Source organism: Triplophysa rosa, linkage group LG1 (genome assembly GCF_024868665.1).
Source record: "Triplophysa rosa linkage group LG1, Trosa_1v2, whole genome shotgun sequence".
Classification (NCBI taxonomy): Eukaryota; Metazoa; Chordata; class Actinopteri; order Cypriniformes; family Nemacheilidae; genus Triplophysa; species Triplophysa rosa.
This window is the reverse complement of record NC_079890.1, coordinates 3,965,993-3,987,840: the sequence shown is the minus strand read 5'-3', so window position 1 is coordinate 3,987,840 and position 21,848 is coordinate 3,965,993. Positions and strand designations below refer to the sequence as shown.

The 21,848-nt window shown below is 38.3% G+C and overlaps 1 protein-coding gene across 26 annotated transcripts in view; it reads right to left on the bottom strand.

Annotated features, from left to right (window-relative positions):
* The window catches only part of LOC130551911 (adhesion G protein-coupled receptor L3-like), a 234,235-nt gene that overhangs the window by 15,929 nt on the left and 196,458 nt on the right, over positions 1–21,848 (bottom strand). For 18 of the 26 annotated variants that reach the window (XM_057329936.1, XM_057329960.1, XM_057330007.1 and 15 more), the window contains 7 exons: positions 20,826–20,948; positions 15,401–15,606; positions 12,908–13,084; positions 2,553–2,762; positions 1,238–1,458; positions 971–1,037; positions 584–675 (listed from right to left, as the gene is read on the bottom strand). In XM_057329936.1, the coding sequence (XP_057185919.1) occupies positions 584–675; positions 971–1,037; positions 1,238–1,458; positions 2,553–2,762; positions 12,908–13,084; positions 15,401–15,606; positions 20,826–20,948 (1,096 nt within the window). The remainder of the gene's footprint in view (positions 1–583; positions 676–970; positions 1,038–1,237; positions 1,459–2,552; positions 2,763–12,907; positions 13,085–15,400; positions 15,607–20,825; positions 20,949–21,848) is intronic. The other 8 variants (XM_057329946.1, XM_057329984.1, XM_057330041.1 and 5 more) reach the window with 1 other exon arrangement.

Sequence of the window (21,848 nt, the reverse complement as noted above, 5' to 3'; positions counted from 1 at the left end):
GACTCCAGCCACCATAAACTCCATCCATTATTCTCCCATCACAAGCCTGACCTACAGACTGCACCCATCACAAATTCCATCCGTTATTCTTCCCCTCATACATATAAGTTCCTACTGACTCCACTCATTCCAGACTCCACCCATTATTCTCCACCTCACAGACTCCACCCATTATTTTCCACCTCACAGACTCCACACATTATTCTCCACCTCACAGACTCCACCCATTATTCTCCACCTCACAGACTCCACCCATTATTCTCCACCTCACAGACTCCACCCATTATTTTCCTTTCATTTTCATTCCTGACTCCATCCGTTATTCTCCTCCTCTCAGACTCCACCCATTTTTTTACCACACAGACCTCACCTCCTACAGATTCCACTCATCCTAGACTCTCCATCCATAATTTAACCCCTAAAAACCTCAACTCCCATAGACTCATATTATTATTGTCCTTCACAATACTCAACTCCCACAGACCCCTCCTATTAGTCACCACAATTCACAAGACCCCACCCATCAGACTGCATCTCTCATAGGCTCCACCCCTCAATGAGCCCACTCCGCTGTCAAGCTTACTTGATGTTGTCAAGGCAACCAGAGTCAGGCTTCAGGATGGTGGTGTGGTGGAACATCTTGTAGAGTGCGATTCCGAGAAAGATCACGTTCAGCTGGGAGAAAGAGAGTCACAGGAGTGCGTTAGTTAGTTTAAAGAGACCTTGCAGAATCTACAAGATATTTATCATTAAAAAATAAAAAGAATCATACATAAACTCATTTTGTTTTGTGTTTTATTTAGTACTTTCATAAAAAATGAAATCATAAGTAGCTTCTGAAGGGCAGTGAGATATATCAACATCTTTCAAGAGTATTGATGAATGTAGGGTATATGAAGTTTTACTGGAGAGTCTGAAGGGTTGAGAGTTCTAGAATGAATCTGTAAATTCAATACTCGGGTCTGCTTACCATGATGATGAGTGTGGCAGGACCTATAAAACTCCAGATGAAATAAGTGTCCAAACGTAACCAGCACCTGAGTACAAAAAGAGAGATGTGTTCCTCATGAATCACACACACTGAGGAAATAACACTACAGGTGGTCTCTGAGGATGACACATGAGAGTTTCTTTAATTATTCAAGCTTTAATTTCCACAGCATTAGACTAAGATTCAACCCTGCTTTCACACACACACAAGCAGGGTTGTGTGCCGCTGTGACTATGTGTGACTCACACTCTGTCAGTCCCGTAACTGTGGTAATCCACGGCGGCAGACACGGCCACGATGAGGGCAGGAACGCCGTATCCCACCATGTAGAAATATCGCTTGCGCGAGTGCTCGCTCTCAAACACCTCTACCAACATGATGTAGAGCTGAACGCCTTCCAGAAACATCCACGTGAACGCAGACAGGAAGAAGAAGTGCAGAAGAGCAGCGAAGACGGCGCATGCGATCTGAAACATACATGCAGAACATCACTTACACAAATGAGTATTTTTGCGTTTTTTCACGTTGGGGACAAAACTATAAATCTGCGACACACACAAAACGAAAAGTGGGCTTATCATAGACTTCTATTGTTAATGGTCCACTGTGTCATTTTTTCGGAGGATCTATTGACAGAAATACTATACAATATACATAACTATGTCTTCAGAGGTGTAGAAAGACCTTACATAATGAAGCGTTATGTTTTTACTATCTTAGAATGAGTTATTTCTATCTACATACACCGCGGGTCCCCTTACATGGAATTCGCCATGTTGTTTCTACAGTAGCCCTAAACGGACAAACTGCTCAACACAGGACGTTTCGTAAATACGTCATCTCCTTCGCCAAAGAAGCGAAAACGTGACGACATCTTTGTCCTGTCAGAGCCGCCGCAGTGCTTCGAAAGTGAGGGGTGGAGTGAGCCGTTGGTTGCAATTCACAACCTCACCACTAGATGCCGCTAAAACCTCCACATAGCTCCTTTAAAGCAAAAGCTTATTGATGACCGAACCCTAAATCTACCACTAAAATAAATTTGACAGTTTAACAATTAAAAAACATTCATTTTATGCTTTGTTTCCATCTGGAGACACATTTGTCTTGACAGTACAACTGACTGAAGCACACGCACTCTCTCTCTCTCTCGGTGCTGTGTGACATGAACATTGATGGATGCTGCTCAGTGACCTCAAGCACCTGCTCAGATAATTGAAAAATATTAAATAATAGAGTTTAAAGATTATGAATCATGTATGATGTTCCTCCACTAGTCTCTGACACACACACACACACTGAATACCATCCATTAAACCTGCATGAAACACAAAGACTCCCTCTATTTCACCCTCTCTTGAAGCTACAAAAATGGCAGTCAGCCGTTTAAAACATCATCTCTCTTCCTGTCCATTTCAACCTCACTTCCTGTCTTGAAAGGGTGCTAAACTCACGTATTAGCTAACGAATACGTCAATTCATCTTGGTCTGCGCTGTTGATTTTTGAGCAATGAAAGGTGTAAGTGTAAGTGTAAGTCGGAGAATGTGAGGTGTAAAGGCGTACAGGCTGGTCTGCACGGTTGATCCCCGTGAGGAAGAGCGTTTCGGCGATGAAGAGCGAGATGCACAGGTTCTTGTGGATGGTGTTGCGATCGCTCTGCAGGCCGCGGAAGAAGCAGAAGGTAAAGATGCACACGAGCAGACACACCAGAGACAGCAGGATGCCCACCCACGTGATGACGTCCAATAGCAAATCGTGCACGGGGTCTGCCGTCTACGAAGAGAAAGAAAGAGAGATTACAGTGGTGGTGAACTTTGTAGTGTACACTGTGACGCAACCTAAAGTATCAGGGGACGTCAGAAGACAACAGAGTAATTGTATTAAAACATTAATCTGTTTGAAGTCAATAGGGCCGACTTTGCGAAAACAGGTATCATTGTGCCCCCTATGACCCAAATAAAGAAAGCAGAGTCATGACGTTTTCTCAAACTGTAGTAAGTTCTCAAACTGCTCATGTACCCTGAGGGCAGGGTGGCAACAACTATTACCACATGTGCATCCTTGTGTTGTATCTGCATCCTCTCCTTACTTTCTAGCTCCTCTCTTCAGACGAGACATAAGGACTTCAGATTGAACAGCGTTGCTAAGCTTAAAGCAACACTTTGGAACATTTGCTCACGGGTTCCCCCATTTGGTTGATAAGCGCAATTGTCTGTTGCTAGTGTCGTAAATAATTTCGCTGTATAAGCTTCCCCGTGGGCAGCACAATACACTTGAATTTGTTGACTACGCTGATGGAACAGAAACGATGGAACGAATGCAGAAACGTCGTTTGGAAGCCATGTCGCACTCTTCCACAGGCAGGGGATGGGCGGGGCTGTGTGTACCGACCCGAACACAGAACGAACTTACAGAGTGTGGTTCTAGCCGCTCTGAGGCTGCTCAGGTAGCAGCGGGGGTAGAATTCGTCCAGTTAAGAGCTGTTCTACCACTGAAATAAGAGACAGTATTTGAAGGTTGAAAAACTACCAAGTGTTGCTTTAATAAATAATGTCATTCAAGATTTCCCGTAAAAATCAGTTTAGCGGAACTTATAATGGGTCCTTTATTCAGTGCCTGATTAGAAATCCTCGAAAATCATTTCATGATTTATGTCGTCTTGAATAAACCAACTAATGTGTTTTTGTCACATATACAACCAAATCTAACAATTTTGAAAGAAACATTTCTCGTTCTGTTTTGTGTGCTCTGCTGAAAAAATGATTGTAAAGGAAACTGTAATGGGTCTACTGGTATGTGATGGATTCTATTAGTGGGATGTTAAATCCTACTATAAATAATGGGAATAATGCCCTAAACACACTACAAAAAGGAATTTTGTGATGGTTTTAATGGAAAAAGCTAATGGTTCATAGTGGTATTTTAATGGAAACCTTTAGAATTTCTGTAATGGTTTATGTTGGGTTTCTATTGTTTTCTTTTAGCAGGGTGGTTAGCTTACACCCTGCAACAACAACCCCTGCTGAAAAAAAACTATAGAAACCATTAAAGAAGTTATAATGGTTTTAAAGGGATTTGTATTGGTTTTAATGGAAACTATAATGGTTCTACTGGTATGTGATGGAATATATTGGTGGGATGTTTAATTCTACTGGAATAATGCACAAAACACACTAGAAAAATTAATTTTGTAATGGTTTTAATGGAAAAAGTTAATGGTTCATAATGGTATTTTAATGGAAATTTTAATTTCTGTAATGGTTTCTATAGTTTTTTCAGCAGGGGACCCTGCCCAAAATACAACAGAAAATGTAATGGATTTAATGGTTATAATGTGAATTGTATTGGTTTTAATAGAAACTATGATGGTGTCTACTGGTATGTGATGGATTCTTTTGGTGGTGTGGCAAATGGAAACCGATAGAACACCATTAAATCCTAATAGAATAATGCCCAAAACACACAAAGGAATTTTGTAATAGTATTTTAATGGAAACCATTAGAACTTCTATGATGGTTTCGATTGGGTTTCAATTGTTTTCTGTTGTTTCCCAACTAGCTTAGCAATTAGTCTGATAACTTAGCATAAACCCCACACCAGTTACTCTTGGAAAACTAATAACTTTTGCAATTCTGTTTGGTTACAGTAATGGCGCAAAAAAGACAGAATTCACTTTCAAATGCCTTTAGCGTTACTAGCTAGTTTTAAGAAGCATTGCTTGAGTTATGTGTAGCTTGTAGCTTTGGAGGTTCCCATTTCAAAGTAGGTTCGCTAACACCGATCATATTTCACCTCACCTCACTAGTAAAGAAAAATACATTCTTTGCTGTTTTTCACACATTTTAAGGTGCATGACAGTAAGTATGATTTATTAACGGTGTGCGGATTAAATTCTCAGATCTCGTGGGCAACTGTCACTGATTCCCCGCTGGACTCCCTTTGTAGGGTCCCTACAGAGAGCACACAGCCAAGGGAAAAGAGAACAGCTGATATAGGACACATCCCAGAAGACTTTGAGTCTGGAAGACCGGATCTCAGCACTTCTAAAAAACACACCTCATGAATATTTAAGAGCACCGCATAGGTAACAGTACACAGCTTGTGTGCGTTTGTGTGCTTGTGTGTCCCAGAGGGCTGTGGTGCACATAACACATAAGTCTTCCTGAGGCTCACTCACCCTTGAGCGCTATATCTCCTCTACATCCTACGCACAGTGAGTATATGTGTGCGTGTTGTATATAGTGCTGTAAGTAAATCAAGTCTTAAAGCCCTGCTCAGCAGAATTCACAGCTAGACCTCAGACTTTATAGAGTGAACGCTGAGCTAAAGTAAATCTATGTGTCTATAAACACACACACACACACATTCTCACACACGCACACAAAGAGTAATAAGTATATTTAAAAAATAAGCTTTATTGCAGCATTTTTTAACTTTTGAAACGTTTTAATGAGCAACTGTTGTCAAGCTAAAGTACTAAAATACAGTTAGCAAACATCTAAACAATAATAATTCGTATTATGTAATGTACAGTAGACAAAAACAATGCCCAACTTTGGAAAATTGATGTCTTCGGACTTTTCAAAACTGAATGCACCTTGAGTACAGTAGTGGCCAAAGGGGATGTCTGGGGGGTATATTTGTACAATATTTGTTTTTAACGCCCGTCAGGTTAGATCGCAAAATGATTTTGTTTGTAACATTTTTAGGTTAATGAATATCCATTATGGTGTTTTTTTGTTATTTAAAAATGTTTTGGATTTACAGTGTACACAGAAAATAAGATGAAAAGGACTGTGGGCCAGTGAAAGCTATACATTAAAATATGGTTATTAAAATATATATATATATACTGTATATTTACATATACATTACATTATTGTTGCATCATTGTTGACCTTACAAAAAGTCTTTACGTCTTACAAAAAATCGTTATATACAGTATATATATATATTAGGGCTGTCAACGTTAACTCGTTAACGCATGTGATTGATTTTTTCAAATTAACGCGTGAAAAATATTTAACGCAATTAACGCAGCATCTGTTTGTTTTGACATTCTTTGTCTAGCGTTACATTATGTAATCACGCTCTTATTCGTGTACAGCAGGGCTAGTCAACTGGCGGCCCGCGGGCCAAATGCGGCCCGTCAATCATCTTTACCTGGCCCGCCTTAACATTTCAAATAAGTGGAGAGACTTTACGAACGATGTACTTTAAATGCACGTCCTCCTGAGACGCCACATCTTTAAAAGCCCAAAACGCTGCTACATAATTCCCGCGGCTCATAATGATTTACGTCTTATAAAGCGATTTGATCGGTCAGTCCAAGAAACTTAATGTTATTTACAACGTTATAATCAGCAATGCATTGCACAGCCACAGGCAATCGGTTTGCGCACGTGATAGGTCGTGTTCTAAAACGCGTTTTCTGCCCTTGAAAGTAGGCTAACTGTAGGAAGGGTACACCACGTGAACGGTTGTCTCAGATAAGGGGAATACGGTGTTGTTTTTATTACTGCATTCATTATGAACAATGGCTATATTTACGAAAAACAGCTGTTCATCTCCCCCAGAACTCGCACTATACAAAGGCTCTGCCCTATAAGTGCGTGGGGCACATGAATGCGATGGGAATTCACCCGAAGATGTGATAATAGCGTTCAGTTTCTTGCACAGATCAATTGACTGATTTATAAGACGCTTATTTAACGTCACAAGGGGCAGGGATTACTTTTGTGTTGAATGTATTTGCGTTTTTTACTTTTATTGATTTAACTTTAATTAATTCATCCAAATATCTTCTTGAAAAAACAATGCCACCCACATCTCGATGTACTGGAGAACTGTGGGTGAGTAAATTAGTAGCAATTTTTGGGTAAAGTAATGCATTAATGAATATAAAATACAGTTAAAAAGACAATTTCCTTTTTAATTTAATATCATGATAAGGTACAAATACTGGATGCAATATTTGTGTGCATGTTTTAATATCAGACAGCGCATCCGTGTTAAGTTCTCTTTCGTGCTTGAATGGATAAAACCATACAAGATTATGTCAGAAAGCCCGTTTTGTCTAGCATTTTCTTAAGCACAGACTTCAAAGTGTAAAATAAAATCTTAAATGAATGCAAAGTGTTGTGAAAATGGGAGTGCGGTGACGGTCTGATCTGTGTACTGAGACAGCTCTTAAAGGGGCCGTTCTCTTAAACGTGCTGCTCTGACTCCTGTCACTAATGTTAATCAAAGAACAAAATAAAAGAAGAAATCAATGTGATTTTGTAGCTTTAATGAGAAGTCTTCTGCATTTAATTTATAATTTAGCATTAAAGACTAAAGTGTTTGAGAACTTCCTTCAATTTCTATATATTTCATGATAGCTCTCAATTATATTGTTGAATGGCTATAATTAATGTTAAAATAATCAATTTAATAGAGACATCAGTTACAGTACTAATATCAAAATGTTTTCTTTCATTCATAAAATGACGCTGTTAAAGAAATATGTTGTTTCTACATCAATTTGAAGATTAAATGTGAAATTATTCAAATGTAAAAGTATATTTTAAAATATGATTATTATGTGTGATTAATAGTGATTAATCACAGAAAATGTGTGATTAATCCGATTAATTTTTTAATGGATTGATAGCACTAATATATATTTCATATATTTTGAGATATTTTGGATCTTTATTAGCAAATATTGACATTTGTGACTATTGTGCTTGAACTGAATGCTAAAAACGAAAGTAAAGAAATAAAGAAATGCTATAAGATAAATATTTATTACAAATAATAAATTACTGCTTCATTCTATGTACAAAATAATGCAATCAGAAAAAGCCAGTTTATACACTCGGTGGAGTACGTTTTGGGTGGCAGAAATAGTTTACCTTTGTCAAAATAATATTTTTCTTACGCTAAGTTTAAACACTTTTAGAACATGTGGATTTGCCAAAATGTGTGAAGTTCATGACACAGAATCTGTGAAATATACAGAGGAGTTTAGTGTAAGGCTGTTTAGACCAATAACTGAGACTAATTGCTTTCTTTAAATGCATAACCCTAGACACCAGCACCATTATTTACTGTAATTACTTTGTCAGGATTTTGTTTCTTGAAGTCAGGCTTGGAAGATAAATTCAATTATTTTTCATATATTGGAACAAATCCCATACTCTCTGATACACTGTAGTTAGCCTTTTTTTGCCAAATAATTTATTTAGTAAATAAATACCCTAACCAAATTTAGAGTTTACCATGCACCTCATACTAGGCAGGGCTAGTCAACTGGCTGCCCGTGGGCCAAATGCGGCCCGCCAATCATCTTTACCTGGCCCGCCTTAACATTTCAAATAAGCGAAGAGACTTTAAGAACAGTGTGCTTTAAGAAATGCATGTCCTGAGACGCCACATCTTTGAAAGTCCAAAATGCTGCTAATGTTACATTCAATACAAAAGTAATTCTCGCAGCTCACAACGATACACTGCTGTCCAACAAAGCCATTTGATCGGTCTTTCCAAGAAACGTAATGTTATTTACAACGTAATAACCGGCAATCCACAGCCACCGGCAATCGGTCTGCGTATGCGATAGGTCGCGTTCCAGAACGCGTCTTGCGCCCTTGAAAGTAACCGAAGGAAGGGTACACTACGCTAATGGATGTCTCAGATAACGGAAAAACTGTGTTGTTTTTATTACTGCGTTCATTATGTACACTGGTCAAAATTATAAACACAACACTTTTGTTTTTGCCCCCATTTTTCATAAGTTGAACTCAAAAATCTAAGACTTTTTCTATGTATTGTACACAAAAGGCCTATTTCTCTCAAATACTGTTCACAAATCTGTCTAAATCTGTGTTAGTGAGCACTTCTCCTTTGCCGAGATAATCCATCCACCTCACAGGTGTGGCATATCAAGATGCTGATTAGACAGCATGATTATTGCACAGGTGTGCCTTAGGCTGGCCACAATAAAAGGCCACTCTAAAATGTGCAGTTTTACTGTATTGGGGGTCCGGGGGGTACAGATCCTTGCAACATGGGGCCGTGTATTACCATGCTGCAACAATCGGTTTGCATAACCAAAGAATTTCTGCACAAACTGTCAGAAATCGTCTCAGGGAAGCTCATCTGCATGCTCGTCGTCCTCATCGGGGTCTCGACCTGACTGCAATTCGTCGTCGTAACCGACTTTAGTGGGCAAATGCTCACATTCGATGGCGTCTGGCACTTTGGAGAGGTGTTCTCTTCACGTATGAATCCCGGTTTTCACTGTACAGGGCAGATGGCAGACAGCGTGTATGGCGTTGTGTGGGTTAGCGGTTTGCTGATGTCAACGTTGTGGATCGAGTGGCCCATGGTGGCGATTATGGTATGGTATGGGCAGGCGTATGTTATGGACAACGAACACAGGTGCATTTTATTGATGGCATTTTGAATGAACAGAGATACCGTGACCAGATCCCGAGGCCCATTGTTGTGCCATTTATTCACGACCATCACCTCATGTTGCAGCATGATAACGCACAGCCCCATGTTGCAAGGATCTGTACACAATTCCTGGAAGCTGAAAACATCCCAGTTCTTGCATGGCCAGCATTCTCACCGGACATGTCACCCATTGAGATGTTGGGGATGCTCTGGATCGGCGTATACAACAGCGTGTTCCAGTTCCTGCCAATATCCAGCAACTTCGCACAGCCATTGAAGAGGAGTGGACCAACATTCCACAGGCCACAATCAACAATCTGATCAACTCTATGCGAAGGAGATGTGTTGGCAAATGGTGGTCACACCAGATACTGACTGGTTTTCAGACCCCCCAATACAGTAAAACTGCACATTTTAGAGTGGCCTTTTATTGTGGCCAGCCTAAGGCACACCTGTGCAATAATCATGCTGTCTAATCAGCATCTTGATATGCCACAATAGTGAGGTGGATGGATTATCTCGGCAAAGGAGAAGTGCTCACTAACACAGATTTAGACAGATTTGTGAACAGTATTTGAGAGAAATAGGCCTTTTATGTACATAGATAAAGTCTTAGATCTTTGAGTTCAGCTCATGAAAAATGGGGGCAAAACAAAAGTGTTGCGTTTATAATTTTGTTGAGTGTATGATTTAAACTGCTATATTTACGAAAAACAGCTGTTCATCTCCCTCCAGAAACCATACTACAAATGATCTGACCTTTTAAGTGCGTGAGGCACATGAATGTGATTGATTTCACCAGAAGATGTGATAATAGCGTCCTGTTTCTTGCACAGATCAATTGATTCGCTTTATATAAGACGCCAGTCACAAGGGGCAGGTATTACTTTTGTGCTGAATGTATTAGTGTTTTTTACTTTCATTGATTTGACTTTAACTAAATATCTTTATAAATAACTTCTTGAAAAAACAATGCCACACACATCTTGGATGTACTGGGGGGACTGGGGGTGAGTAAATTTCATTTTTGGTTAGGAATATAAAATAAAACAAAAAAGACAATATCCCTTTTATTTAAATATGATGAAAAGGCAAGAATACTGGATGCAATATTTGTGTGCATGTTTTAATATATGACCTATAAGTAACAGCAACCAAAATGGGTATAAAAGGAACAAAATGCAATAAATATCAAAAATACAAAATAACAAAAGAAATGAGGATTTGGTCAAAAAAACTGGCCCGCATCCTATTTATACTTTTGGAATCTGGCCCTCAAAGAAAAGTAGTTGAAGACCCCTGCTCTAGGGGCATTACAAACAAACACTATATATTCCCTTCAGACATCATATTTACTGCAAGTTACGCAGTAGTCAGTTGTCGATCCACCCCGCGTTATCTAAACGCATCAACTGATGATTTCTGTATGATTTCTCACACACACGCACCTCTATAATGAGACCATGTGGTAACCATGGTGACCAGCTTCCTCTCTCTCGCTCTCTACCTCTTGTAGGATTGATGGATGACAAATGCCTAACATTGTCCCCATCTTCCTCTCGCTACCACACGTCAATCTGTACATTAATACAGCTTTCACTTACACGCCTCTCTCTCTCTCATGTGAGCGGCCGTCTGTGAGGTCTCACTCAAATGCTCTCACGGGTTCAGAAAAGCTTCTTCATGTTTCCTGTTCTTAAACAATCTGACGGAGAAACTGAGCAGACGGATTTATACATAAAGAAAGGATGGATGTGTTGAAAGATAAGACCAAATTAAACCCATCTACACAGTTGTTAAGTTCTGAACCTGCCTGTAATTTGTAAAAACAAAGTGTGGGTGTGGCTAAGGCTAATGTGGGTGTGCCCATGTTACATGTTGTACAGTTGTTTTTATGCACGGAGTGGGTGTGGCTAAGGCTAAAAGGGTGTTCCCATACCAAAAATGTCTATGGCTAAGCCTGGTGTGGGTGTGGCTAAGCATGATGGGTGTTTCCATGCCTGATGTGGGTGTGTCTTCATCTCTCGGTACTCAATGTGACTCACTCAGTGTGCACGAAATCTAAGAGGGCAGCCTTCTACTTCTCCCACTGCAAGACCTGAAGGAGACCTGCTGTTCTCTTTCGCACTTGCTAATCAAAACGCCCTTCTTCGTCGGTCTACTCTCTGTCCCTCTCTTGAGAATCATGGCTGTGTTGACGCCGCTCCGCAGGGTCGCGCAACACACAGCGAGTCCCTTCTTTCATCTGTAAAAATGTACATTCTCCCCTCTGTTTCATTCTTTTCGGTCTCCTGTCAATCGTTCTTCTGTTCTGTTCTGTTCTGTTTCTTTTTGTTTCTCTCTAGGTAAAACTGAACTTCGCTTCTGAATGGAAAATGCAAATGAGGCTTTTAGACTAAATGCACCTGGCTGAGGCCCTGTTTGTGGTCCCCCGCCGTCCCGACACAAAAAACAACCCCGTCGCCAATTGTGTAGCCGAATGCACCGGCTGTCAGACAAAAAACAGTAGACCTTTAATAGAACAGCGACAAAACAAAAACAATCCGTGCTCAAAGGTGATCGTTTAAAAAAAGCATCGATACAATTAAGAGGAGCGCAAGAGCCACCACGCTGTCAGATGGATCATGTTGGCCTTTTCACCGAAACACAACATGCACACAAAGAGAAGAAAGAGCAACACAACCAATCCCGTCTGATAAACACACGGTGCCTTCGTTCGGTGCATTAAGTTGCTCTGCGGGGAACCAGCGTTCATATGGCGAGATAAAGACCACCCTCCTGCTGATCTCCCACAATCCAACGCACAGCCTGGAGTCATCGACAAACCATGAGCGATCTCCACAGAGATCTGCTCCAACACCACACCTCACGTCAGTCCATAAAACTGACACTTCTTCTGGAGAACACTATCCTCAGAACTAAAAAACTGCCCAGGATTGCTGGAATTATATAGATTACATAGACATGCGTCGATGTATCGGCTGCTGATATTTATCTGCTGCCGATGATTATTGGCTGAGTTTAAAATCACTGATATATCAGCTATAGCATACAAATACATTGTACATAACATGATTGCTCAAAACTCATGTGAGCCACAAACCTGTAAAATTTCCTCGGTGTCCTGGGACAAATATCGGTATCAAAATCGGCCAAAAGTGGTTTGTTAAAATCAGTATCAGCCAAAACAAATAGTTTTTGTGAATCCCCATGATTACATATTACTACAGGTGTAACTTAATTACTCAAATTTGACACGTATAATTTATAACCTTAAATAAACACACATATGACCCTTTCCACAGTTAACTTGTTTACATTTTGGTTGAAGAAATTATGGATTGATTAATCCTGTTGATTCCAATAAATGATTTACTACTGATTCGACTGTGTGTGTGTGTGGGGTGCACATTCAATTATCAAATTTTATCAAAATGTGCGGTTTCTACTGTATCTCACACGAGTGTCTGTAAATTACCTTCACATCCACATGAGCCATAAGCACGGCAAAGTTTGTCAGGTGTGTACACGAACAGGTGGTGTGTGTCCGGTTGGTTCCGAGCAGCCGGCAGTCTTGCGTTGACCAGAACCCTGTCATGCTTCGCTTCGAGTAGCTCCAGAACGAACAGTTGGGGTTGAAATTCTCTTCTGACTGCTGATGGAGAAGAAAAACATGATCAGAGAGGTCAGAAATGATCATAACCGGATAAGCTCTAATACACCTGCTAATGCCGGCAGAACTGAACATATTTGTGGAAATACATAAGCGGTGTCCGAAACTGCATTTTTTAGCAAGCTTCTTTATTTATGTCAAACGCATAGGTTATGAACGCTTTTGAGTTAAAGAGTGAAATTGTGGTATCTTCTGAAGAACAGTTGGGACTTTCTTGTGTCCAAATGTCAGAATTCAGATAAGACACAGTTGTGGAAGCCAAAGAATAGTGGAACTAGAATGCACATTTTTTCCTTATCATAGAACAAATAATAGAAATGTGCCGAACAGTGCCACACATTTAACAATAATGTTTCAAATTTGATAATAATATCAAAAATATGCACAAAAATGGTCACTAGAAGACTCCAAAAGGCCGTAACCAAGTGATCTTTCACAAGTACCCATTTTTGTTCTATATTTTAATTTTTTTTATATTCACAGTGGCGTTACAAAAAAGATTTACAACACAGTATTACTTAAAACAAAGGATAAAAAACTTGCGTAACCTCTTCTTCATCCATAGACCAGGATCCAAGTCAACGATCATAAAGATCCACAAACACAAATAAACAGTTTCCCTGTATTCCCCCAGATTGGAAGTATTTTAATGCCATAAGTCTTTGAATCGAAAAAGCATGTGGAATTACCACTAATCAAAAATAAATCTGTTGCATTACAATAGTTGTAATTCAATATGGTTGTATAGTTAAGATGTGAATATTTCAAATTGAAACATTTCACGCACAATTTCACCTTTAAAAATTTAAATGATCAAAATTCACCTTTTAATTTTCATTTAAAAAATTCAACTTGTTTTAGAATACAATCTTTCATTTTCGACAGACAATTGATTAGTGGTAATTCAACATGCTTTTTTGCTTTAAAGACTAATGGCATTAAAATACTTCCATAGATTTCATCATTAAGAAAATTAACCATGCTTTTACAACAGCAGCCATAGTTTAACGATGTTATTTGTAGTAAAACCATAGTAACCCCAAATTAATTTAACAGATAATTATCCATCAGGGGCGGACTGGCCATCTGGCGTATAAGGACTTTTCCCAGTGGGTCGGGCCTAAACGTGGGCAAGAAAGAGAACAAACGGAGGGGGATCCCCGGAACGTAAAACACAAGTGCGATCGGGCTGGACCGCAGTTGCGGACGGATGGAACAGACGGAGGGCCGCTCTTGGCCGTTTTTTCTCCCAGTCCTGCCCTGCTATTCATGGTATTTGTAATAAAAGTATGGTTATACAAATGGTATCAATCCACCCAAAATGGTAACCGTACTTCTACTTTTTTCCTATTCAAAGAAACTACGTTACGTAAGGTAAGAAAAGTGAAACTTATTCCAGATTATGTATTGCTAAGTTTTATTAGAGTTTTTATTATTTGATTTTATGTACTGTCTTTGATTTTCAGTAATTGGTGAGAACTGGGACAAAGTGAGTCCGCGAGATACGACTCTGGTTTTAGGTTTTAAGATTTAAAAAGGAATCAAAGCTCATTGAATAAAGTACTCGAAATACAAACCAAGACCCACTGAGCAAGAATAAAAAGAGATTCGTTTTCTCTAAATCTGTGCAGATTCAGTCATTTGTTGTTCGGTGAAACATCACGTGAAACAGCTTGTCATCTTTTGGTACAACCCAAAGAGAACAATAAGAATAAACACATCCATGTTGGCCTGCGATTACCTTCACTTTCTTTCCATGTGTGAGGTTGCTCACATCCTCCCACGTGCAGAAAATCAGGTTCCCAAGGTCTTTTAACCTGTCTAATCACTGCTGGAGGCAGCCTTTCCTGTGTATGTGCTGTGTATTTGTGTGTTTTGATGAAGTCAGAGAGGTGGGAGAGAAATAATTCTGTATAAATGCTGGAGGTGTAACCGAGGAACCCGTGGCAGCCTGTTATACATCTCCACATCACCATGGTTACCAAACCAATTACACATACACACCTTACCGATCTATCTAATTGAAGACATACTTCCATTGTTTCTTTTCTATAAACTTAAGTACAGTGACTATAGCCACCGTTGTACAAAATCCTTTTAAAGGCCTTCTGCATGACATATTACTAATCTGACTCACCCAGGTGGGTTTGGAGAGATACATTTATCCCCCCAAAATAGCCAAGCAAGGACAAACATATGGTCCAACACAATAAAAAAGAACATCTGGAAAGAACTTTTCATCTTTGAAGCAAATAAGGTGTAACCCAGAACACAATCAAAGAAGCTCTGGACTCTTACCTGAACGTGTCGGATGGTGAAGATGACGGGGTCGGACAGGTAAACTTTGTTACTGTCTTTGTTAATGGCGGCTGTTATGATGGGAGAGTTGACGATGACGGAGTAGTTTGTGTTTAACGTCTCGCTGCTGAACTTCATGCTGGCGTTTTCAGTGGACAGGTATGAACCCAGATGCTTGTACAATACAAACGCCATCCGGATCTCACCTGAAAGAGACAGAAAGTAGCTGTTAGATGTACCAAGATTAAGCACAGCCAGTGATCAAGCTCATAATTTAAGCAAATCACAGTGTTGGCCTTTATATAGCCCAAGTCTTTAAATGTCTTTACAGGTCTCTAAAGAGTCTTTATATATGTACACATTTCGAATGTAGATATTTCAATTTTAGTCAATTAAAAAGTAAATTAACAGGTATTTGATTTAAGCACGCTTTATAAATGAATAGGTACACAGCTACAGGCATGTGCACGCACTTAACATTAATGTAGACCTACTGGTATCAAATGTTTCTATTATGATAATTGCTGAGCCTTTTGTTTCAGTATATAATATTATTAATAAAGATAATTATCTTTATTGTTGTATTGATGTTTTGGTTTCTTTTTTAACACCAATTTATATTTTAAAATAATGAAAAAATAAATAATATGAAAAGTATCTTATGACGATATCAAATTTCTACGGTACAATAAGTGCTAAAACTTTTGTTTCAGTATATGATATTAATGTGGTATTATATTACATTTTTATTCTTTTTAATGATGTTTTACTTACTTGTAAAATATAAACCGATATTTAAAAGTAATCAAAAATGAAATAAAGAAGAAAAGTATCAAAGTATAAAATTTTCACAGTATGATAATTGATGAGCCTTTTGCTTCGGTAAACATTATTATACGGTATTATATTACATCGGTATTGTTGTTCTTAAAGTCCCCGTGAACCGGAAGTTGCGATCATTTTGACTTCTGTATTCTGACGTGCAATGGAATATCAACTGAGAAAAGAGTGGGCGGGGCTTGTGCTTTTCATTGCGATCTGATTGGATGTATAAAAACTGGCGTTGCATTTTGAAATGAAACTAGCAGCAGACTGACTGAGGGGTTAATGGCTCTGCTCTGCCCTGCCCAAGCCGTCTAACTGACGTCATCTTAAACAGATATCCACTATAGGGTGGAAGTGCATTTTCAGATTTTGATTAAAGATTATGAGGACACATGATTTTTAAAAAGTGATTGGACCACACTGATAAGCTATTTATAACAAACAAACAATATTCCATGAAATAATAGGAATTGTTATTTTTCATTTCACCAGGACTTTAATATTGTTTAGTTACTTTTTAAACAGTCTTTTATTTCAGTATATATTATTGCGGTATGATGATGTTTTGGTTTCTTTTTTACACAAATTTATATTTTAAATAATGAAAAAAATTAAAGTATCTTACGACAATATCAAATTTTCATATTACAATAATTGCAGAGCCTCTTGTTTTAGTATATGATATTATTGCTGTATTATATTACATCTTTATTGTTGTTCTTAATAAGGTTTTAATTACTTTTCAATACCAAATGTTACCAAATTTTCATATTACGATAATTGCTTGGCTTTTTGTCTCTGTATACTATATTGTTGCGGTATTATATTACATCTTAATTGTTGTTTCTAATCATATTTTAGTAACCTTTTTTCTAAATGAACATTTCAATTATTTACCAAATAAATTGTGATTTATATGTACAGTAATTAAATAATTATTTATAGACTGCTACATATGTATTCGTAATAAAGTATTCTGCTTCCTACTGTGTAAGTTACATGATTTCAAAGAAATGTAAACTAAATATAATTATGGTAATATTTGAAAAGGCCTACGGAAACTATAGTGTGAATTCATTATCACAGTAAACTATATTATTGAATACCAGCACAAGTTTACATTAATGTGACAGAAAGATCGTGTTCCAGTCTCGTTTAGGACCGTTTGGCTGAGGCTATAAATTGCTGGTAATAATGTTGTAAATAATGTTTTGTTTCTCAATATAGATCTCAATATATCGCCTGGAGACACAGGGGATACTTTTGTGTTTCCTGTATCTGCCTCATAGGGATGGAAGATCTGAGGAATTGCATTTCATGAATCGCCAATGACAACAATTTTAAACGATAAAGTCATCCTTTTCTTGAATGGCTTGTGGCCATATTAACCTTCTAGCACATTTTCAGTTTTGGGTGAACTATCCCTTTAAACCTGGTCCTTGTTTAAGGGATGTTGATGTTACTAAACCCTTTAAAAGCCAAAGTGGCTGTGCAACAAAGCAAAACTTGTTTTATCTGTTGTTGAACAATGCCCTGATAGGATATACCGGGGTGCTGTCGTATGAGTTCATTAAAAAAGGCTTTTTCATTACCGTGCGCTCATTGCATCTATTACAGCGCTGGAAGACACTGTCACAACGCCATCAAAATGCTGTTTCAGTGGTTATGTGAGAGGAAAGGAGCAATGAAGTGAAATAATTTCAGCTTTGATTAGATGGGACTCAGTAGATCATGTAATGAATACCTAACACCCATAATGCTTTGTTCTTCTCGGCAGCACTCACCCATAATGCTTTGTTCCCCTCAGCAGCATTTACTGAAAGCCACAAAGGTTTCAAGTGGGGAAGAAAAAAAAAGAAGAAAAACGTCTAACCACCGAGTCGATTTGATTCGGCTTCATTGAAATGTCATTAGCACCAGTTCTGCTCGTTATTTTCGCGTCTCTCACTAACTTTTTGGTGAAACGAAAGCACGCCCCCCTCGCCGGCTCCCCCGCAGTCTGGGATCACTGACTCACAAGAAATGAAAACTAGTTTTTGCGTTTCCTCTAGACGGGCCAGTTGGTAACAGGCTCTTTTGGAGGGAAGGAGGCCTTTGATGAAGAAAGGAAGCTGAATGTCTTCTGCTTCATAAAACTGAAATATCTCTGGTCTGTTTGGAACTGATAATGAAGTCTGAATAAAAAAGTGAGGGACGTCACATGTAACTTAGATTCAAGGTTGTACAGAACAAACCGGAACAAACTGAATCCGTTTAGTTGAGTTGTAGTTGTAGATGTTTCCACACCCTTTCAAAAAGTTAATCATTATGAAATGACTGGCAATTTGTGGAATTTAAAGGACTGATAAAACTATAAAATTATAATAAAAATGTCATTCAACGTTAAATAATAAATATATAAATGAATGCTAACTCAACAATAACTCACTGCAATATTTCATTAAGCGCGTTTCCATCACTCTGGTTTTATTCGCATTTTGAAGTTTCGCATCAGAAACGAGTGATGGAAACGCCAAATTTCGAAATAAAAATCCTTAATTCGCAAAAAGTTTTTACGCTCGCTTGAGGTGGTTTTTCATTTTTGCGAAAAAGGGTTAATGCGAATAATGGGAGATGGAAACGCATTTGCCGAATAAATTCCTCCAAAAAGTCACGTAATTGCACTATGAGACGGTGTAACCTGACTAACCAGAGTACTGATCTTGTTACAGAGCATCAGAAATGTTGTGATGGTCATTCTTAAATGCCTGAGCAAAGTCGTCAAAGTATTTCTGTAATTGCCTCTTAGAACTGTCAGGACTGTGTTTCCCAAACAGCAAACATCCACAAAAGCACCGCATTTATTGTGTTTCGTAATCGTCTGCTTGCGCAAGTATTATTCTATATGAAAATCATTATATTCAGTGGCTTCTCTTACTTTTCTTACTGATATTAGTGGCAGTTTATTAGGAAGTGACGGTTGACTATTTGGATGGAAACGGTGCTTATTCGAAAATGTTTTATGCGATATTCCAATTTTGCGCATAAGCTAAATTCGCAACTTCGGATGGAAACCCGGCTAGTGATAACTCAACAAAACCTCAATAAAAGTTGAACGACAACTCAGTGATATTTTAACGATAACTCAATAAATCAACAACATTTTACAAGAACTCCATATAAACTTGCATGAAAACCAATGATTTGTCGTCAAAGACAATTAAAAAGTCACTGTTTTCCAAACCATAAAATGACCTTTCTCGCATTTCCAAACCTACAAGGAAATAGTCAGGCCTGCCGACAGTTGATAGCGGTTCTCAGTGTTTCATGAGAAAACATCAGATGTGGGATTTTACGTTTTGGATTTTATCTCTGACTTCCTGTCATTTAGCATTCTGTTAACAAAAAGAAACAAAATGGCGCAGCTACCATCACCTCGCAGGTGTTTAATTACCACCATAGACCGTTTACTCGGTTTTACACACCTGTCTTTGTAAACATTTGGTAAACAGGTTTTATCATCATGCAATGTAGAAACTTTGACTTGTATACATCAAATTTGCTTAAAAGTGAATGTTTATCATTCATCAGTATATCATGCGTGCTACACCATGTTTGTGTGATATCATGCAGCGTTGGGTTCTATCCCTTATCAAACAAAATATATGGGAATACACTGAAAAATAAAATGCTATATATTTGCATATATTGGAACCAAGTGCTTACATTTTAAAATATGTGACCCTGGATCATAAAACCAGTCTTATGTAGCACGGGAATATCTCTGGCAAAACATTGTATGGGTCATAATTATAGATTTTTCTTTTATGCCAATAATCATTAGGATATTAAAGTGATACTTCACCCAAAAAAATGAAAATTATGTCATCATTTACTCACCTTCGAGTTGTTCCAAATCTGTATATATTTCTTTGTTCTGATGAACACAGAGAAAGATATTTGGAAGAATGCTTATAACCAAACAGATCTTGCCCCTCATTGACTCCCATAGTAGGAAAAATGACAATGGTAGTCAAAAGTGCCCCAGAACTGTTTGCTGTCCTACATTCTTCAAAAAAGTCTTCTTTGGTGTTCAACAGAACAAAAAAAAATGATAAAGTAATTTTTCCTACTATGGGAGTTTTCGTTTTTGGGTGAAGTATCCCTTTAAGTAAAGATCACGTTCCATAAGGATATTTTGTAAATTTCCTACCATAAATATATAAAAACGTTCTTTTTGTGATTAATATGCTATGCTAAGGGCTTCATTTGGATATCTTTAAAGGCGATTTTCTCAGTATTTTGATTTTCTTTGCACTCTCGGTCAAATATTGTCCTATCCTAACAAACCATTTATCAATGGAAAGCTTATTTATTCATCTTATTTTTGAAAAATTGACACATAAGACTGGTTTTGTTGTCCAGGGTCACATATATGAAAAGCATAAATTCCTTATGAATTACTAAAAATATATTGCAATATACCATCACTGTATTATACGTTTTTTTTTTCAAATATATGTGATTTTAATAAAAGATTTTATAGTTAATAAATAGAAAAATATTATCTTTATGTAACGGATGCCCTCAACCACGCCTGCTGGTACCGTGTGTCTCATACCATTTCTTCCATGTTGTTTCAGGGTGTTTGCTGACAGGTGGATACCGTTGCCCTGGCCTCCGGTCTGTGGAAACTTCAGATCGGGAAGATTTCCGTCTGTGCTCATCCTGGCCACCTCCAGCTCTGAACACACACGCATACACACAAAAGTAAGGAAACAAACTTCACACATGCGAGCAAAAGGAGATGTGAAACGTTGTTCAACAAAATCTGCTAAGGGGTGCTTAAATGTAACAAATTATGCAAAAATGTATAATCTTTTAGCTTAATCATTTAAACAACCGAGAAGATAGTGATCAAGATCAATTCATACACATTAATAAAATGAATACACTAGTTTGTGAGAGATGTGCAATCTGCTTTTCCCGCTGCAGTTTGAGACATTTCTAAAGCTTCTCCCACAGGACTTCAAAAGAAGCTGGCTGAACATCACAACAGAATTAACATTAAAAATCCCACATGGATTTCTTTTCAGCGCCGAATCCAAAAACCAATGGCTTTCCGCTCCATCGCATTCACATGTTGCCTCCGACAGGACAAAAGAGAAAGATTCTCACTCCCAGGAAATACTTTCCTATTTCTCCAGCATCACCGTGAATGGCTTAAACCGGCAAACAGCGCTGAGATGCTGTTGTGCCTCCGGAGAAATCAAAGTGGGTTTAAATAGCACATTAATCGCCTGAAATCTGCTCACCAGATTATGAGTGTGAGGACAAACACTCACACACAAACACACTCCATCTGAAAGGGAAATCTAAATAGAATGCTACACCTTTTTTGAGATATATTATATTAAACCAGAGGTGGGAGGATAACGACGGCTTCAGGGTTATTTGGCAAACGCTGAACATCCCACACAAACATACACGCTGGCTTTTATTTCCCCAAACAACCGTGTCCTCAGCATCATCTTTGTCATCATGCGGTAATGCTGCTAATCTTCTCTTGCGTTTCCAAATGCCACTGCATTGGTGCTCTGTGTCGTTTAACCAAAATTGCCATCGTTCACCTGCCCTTATGTCA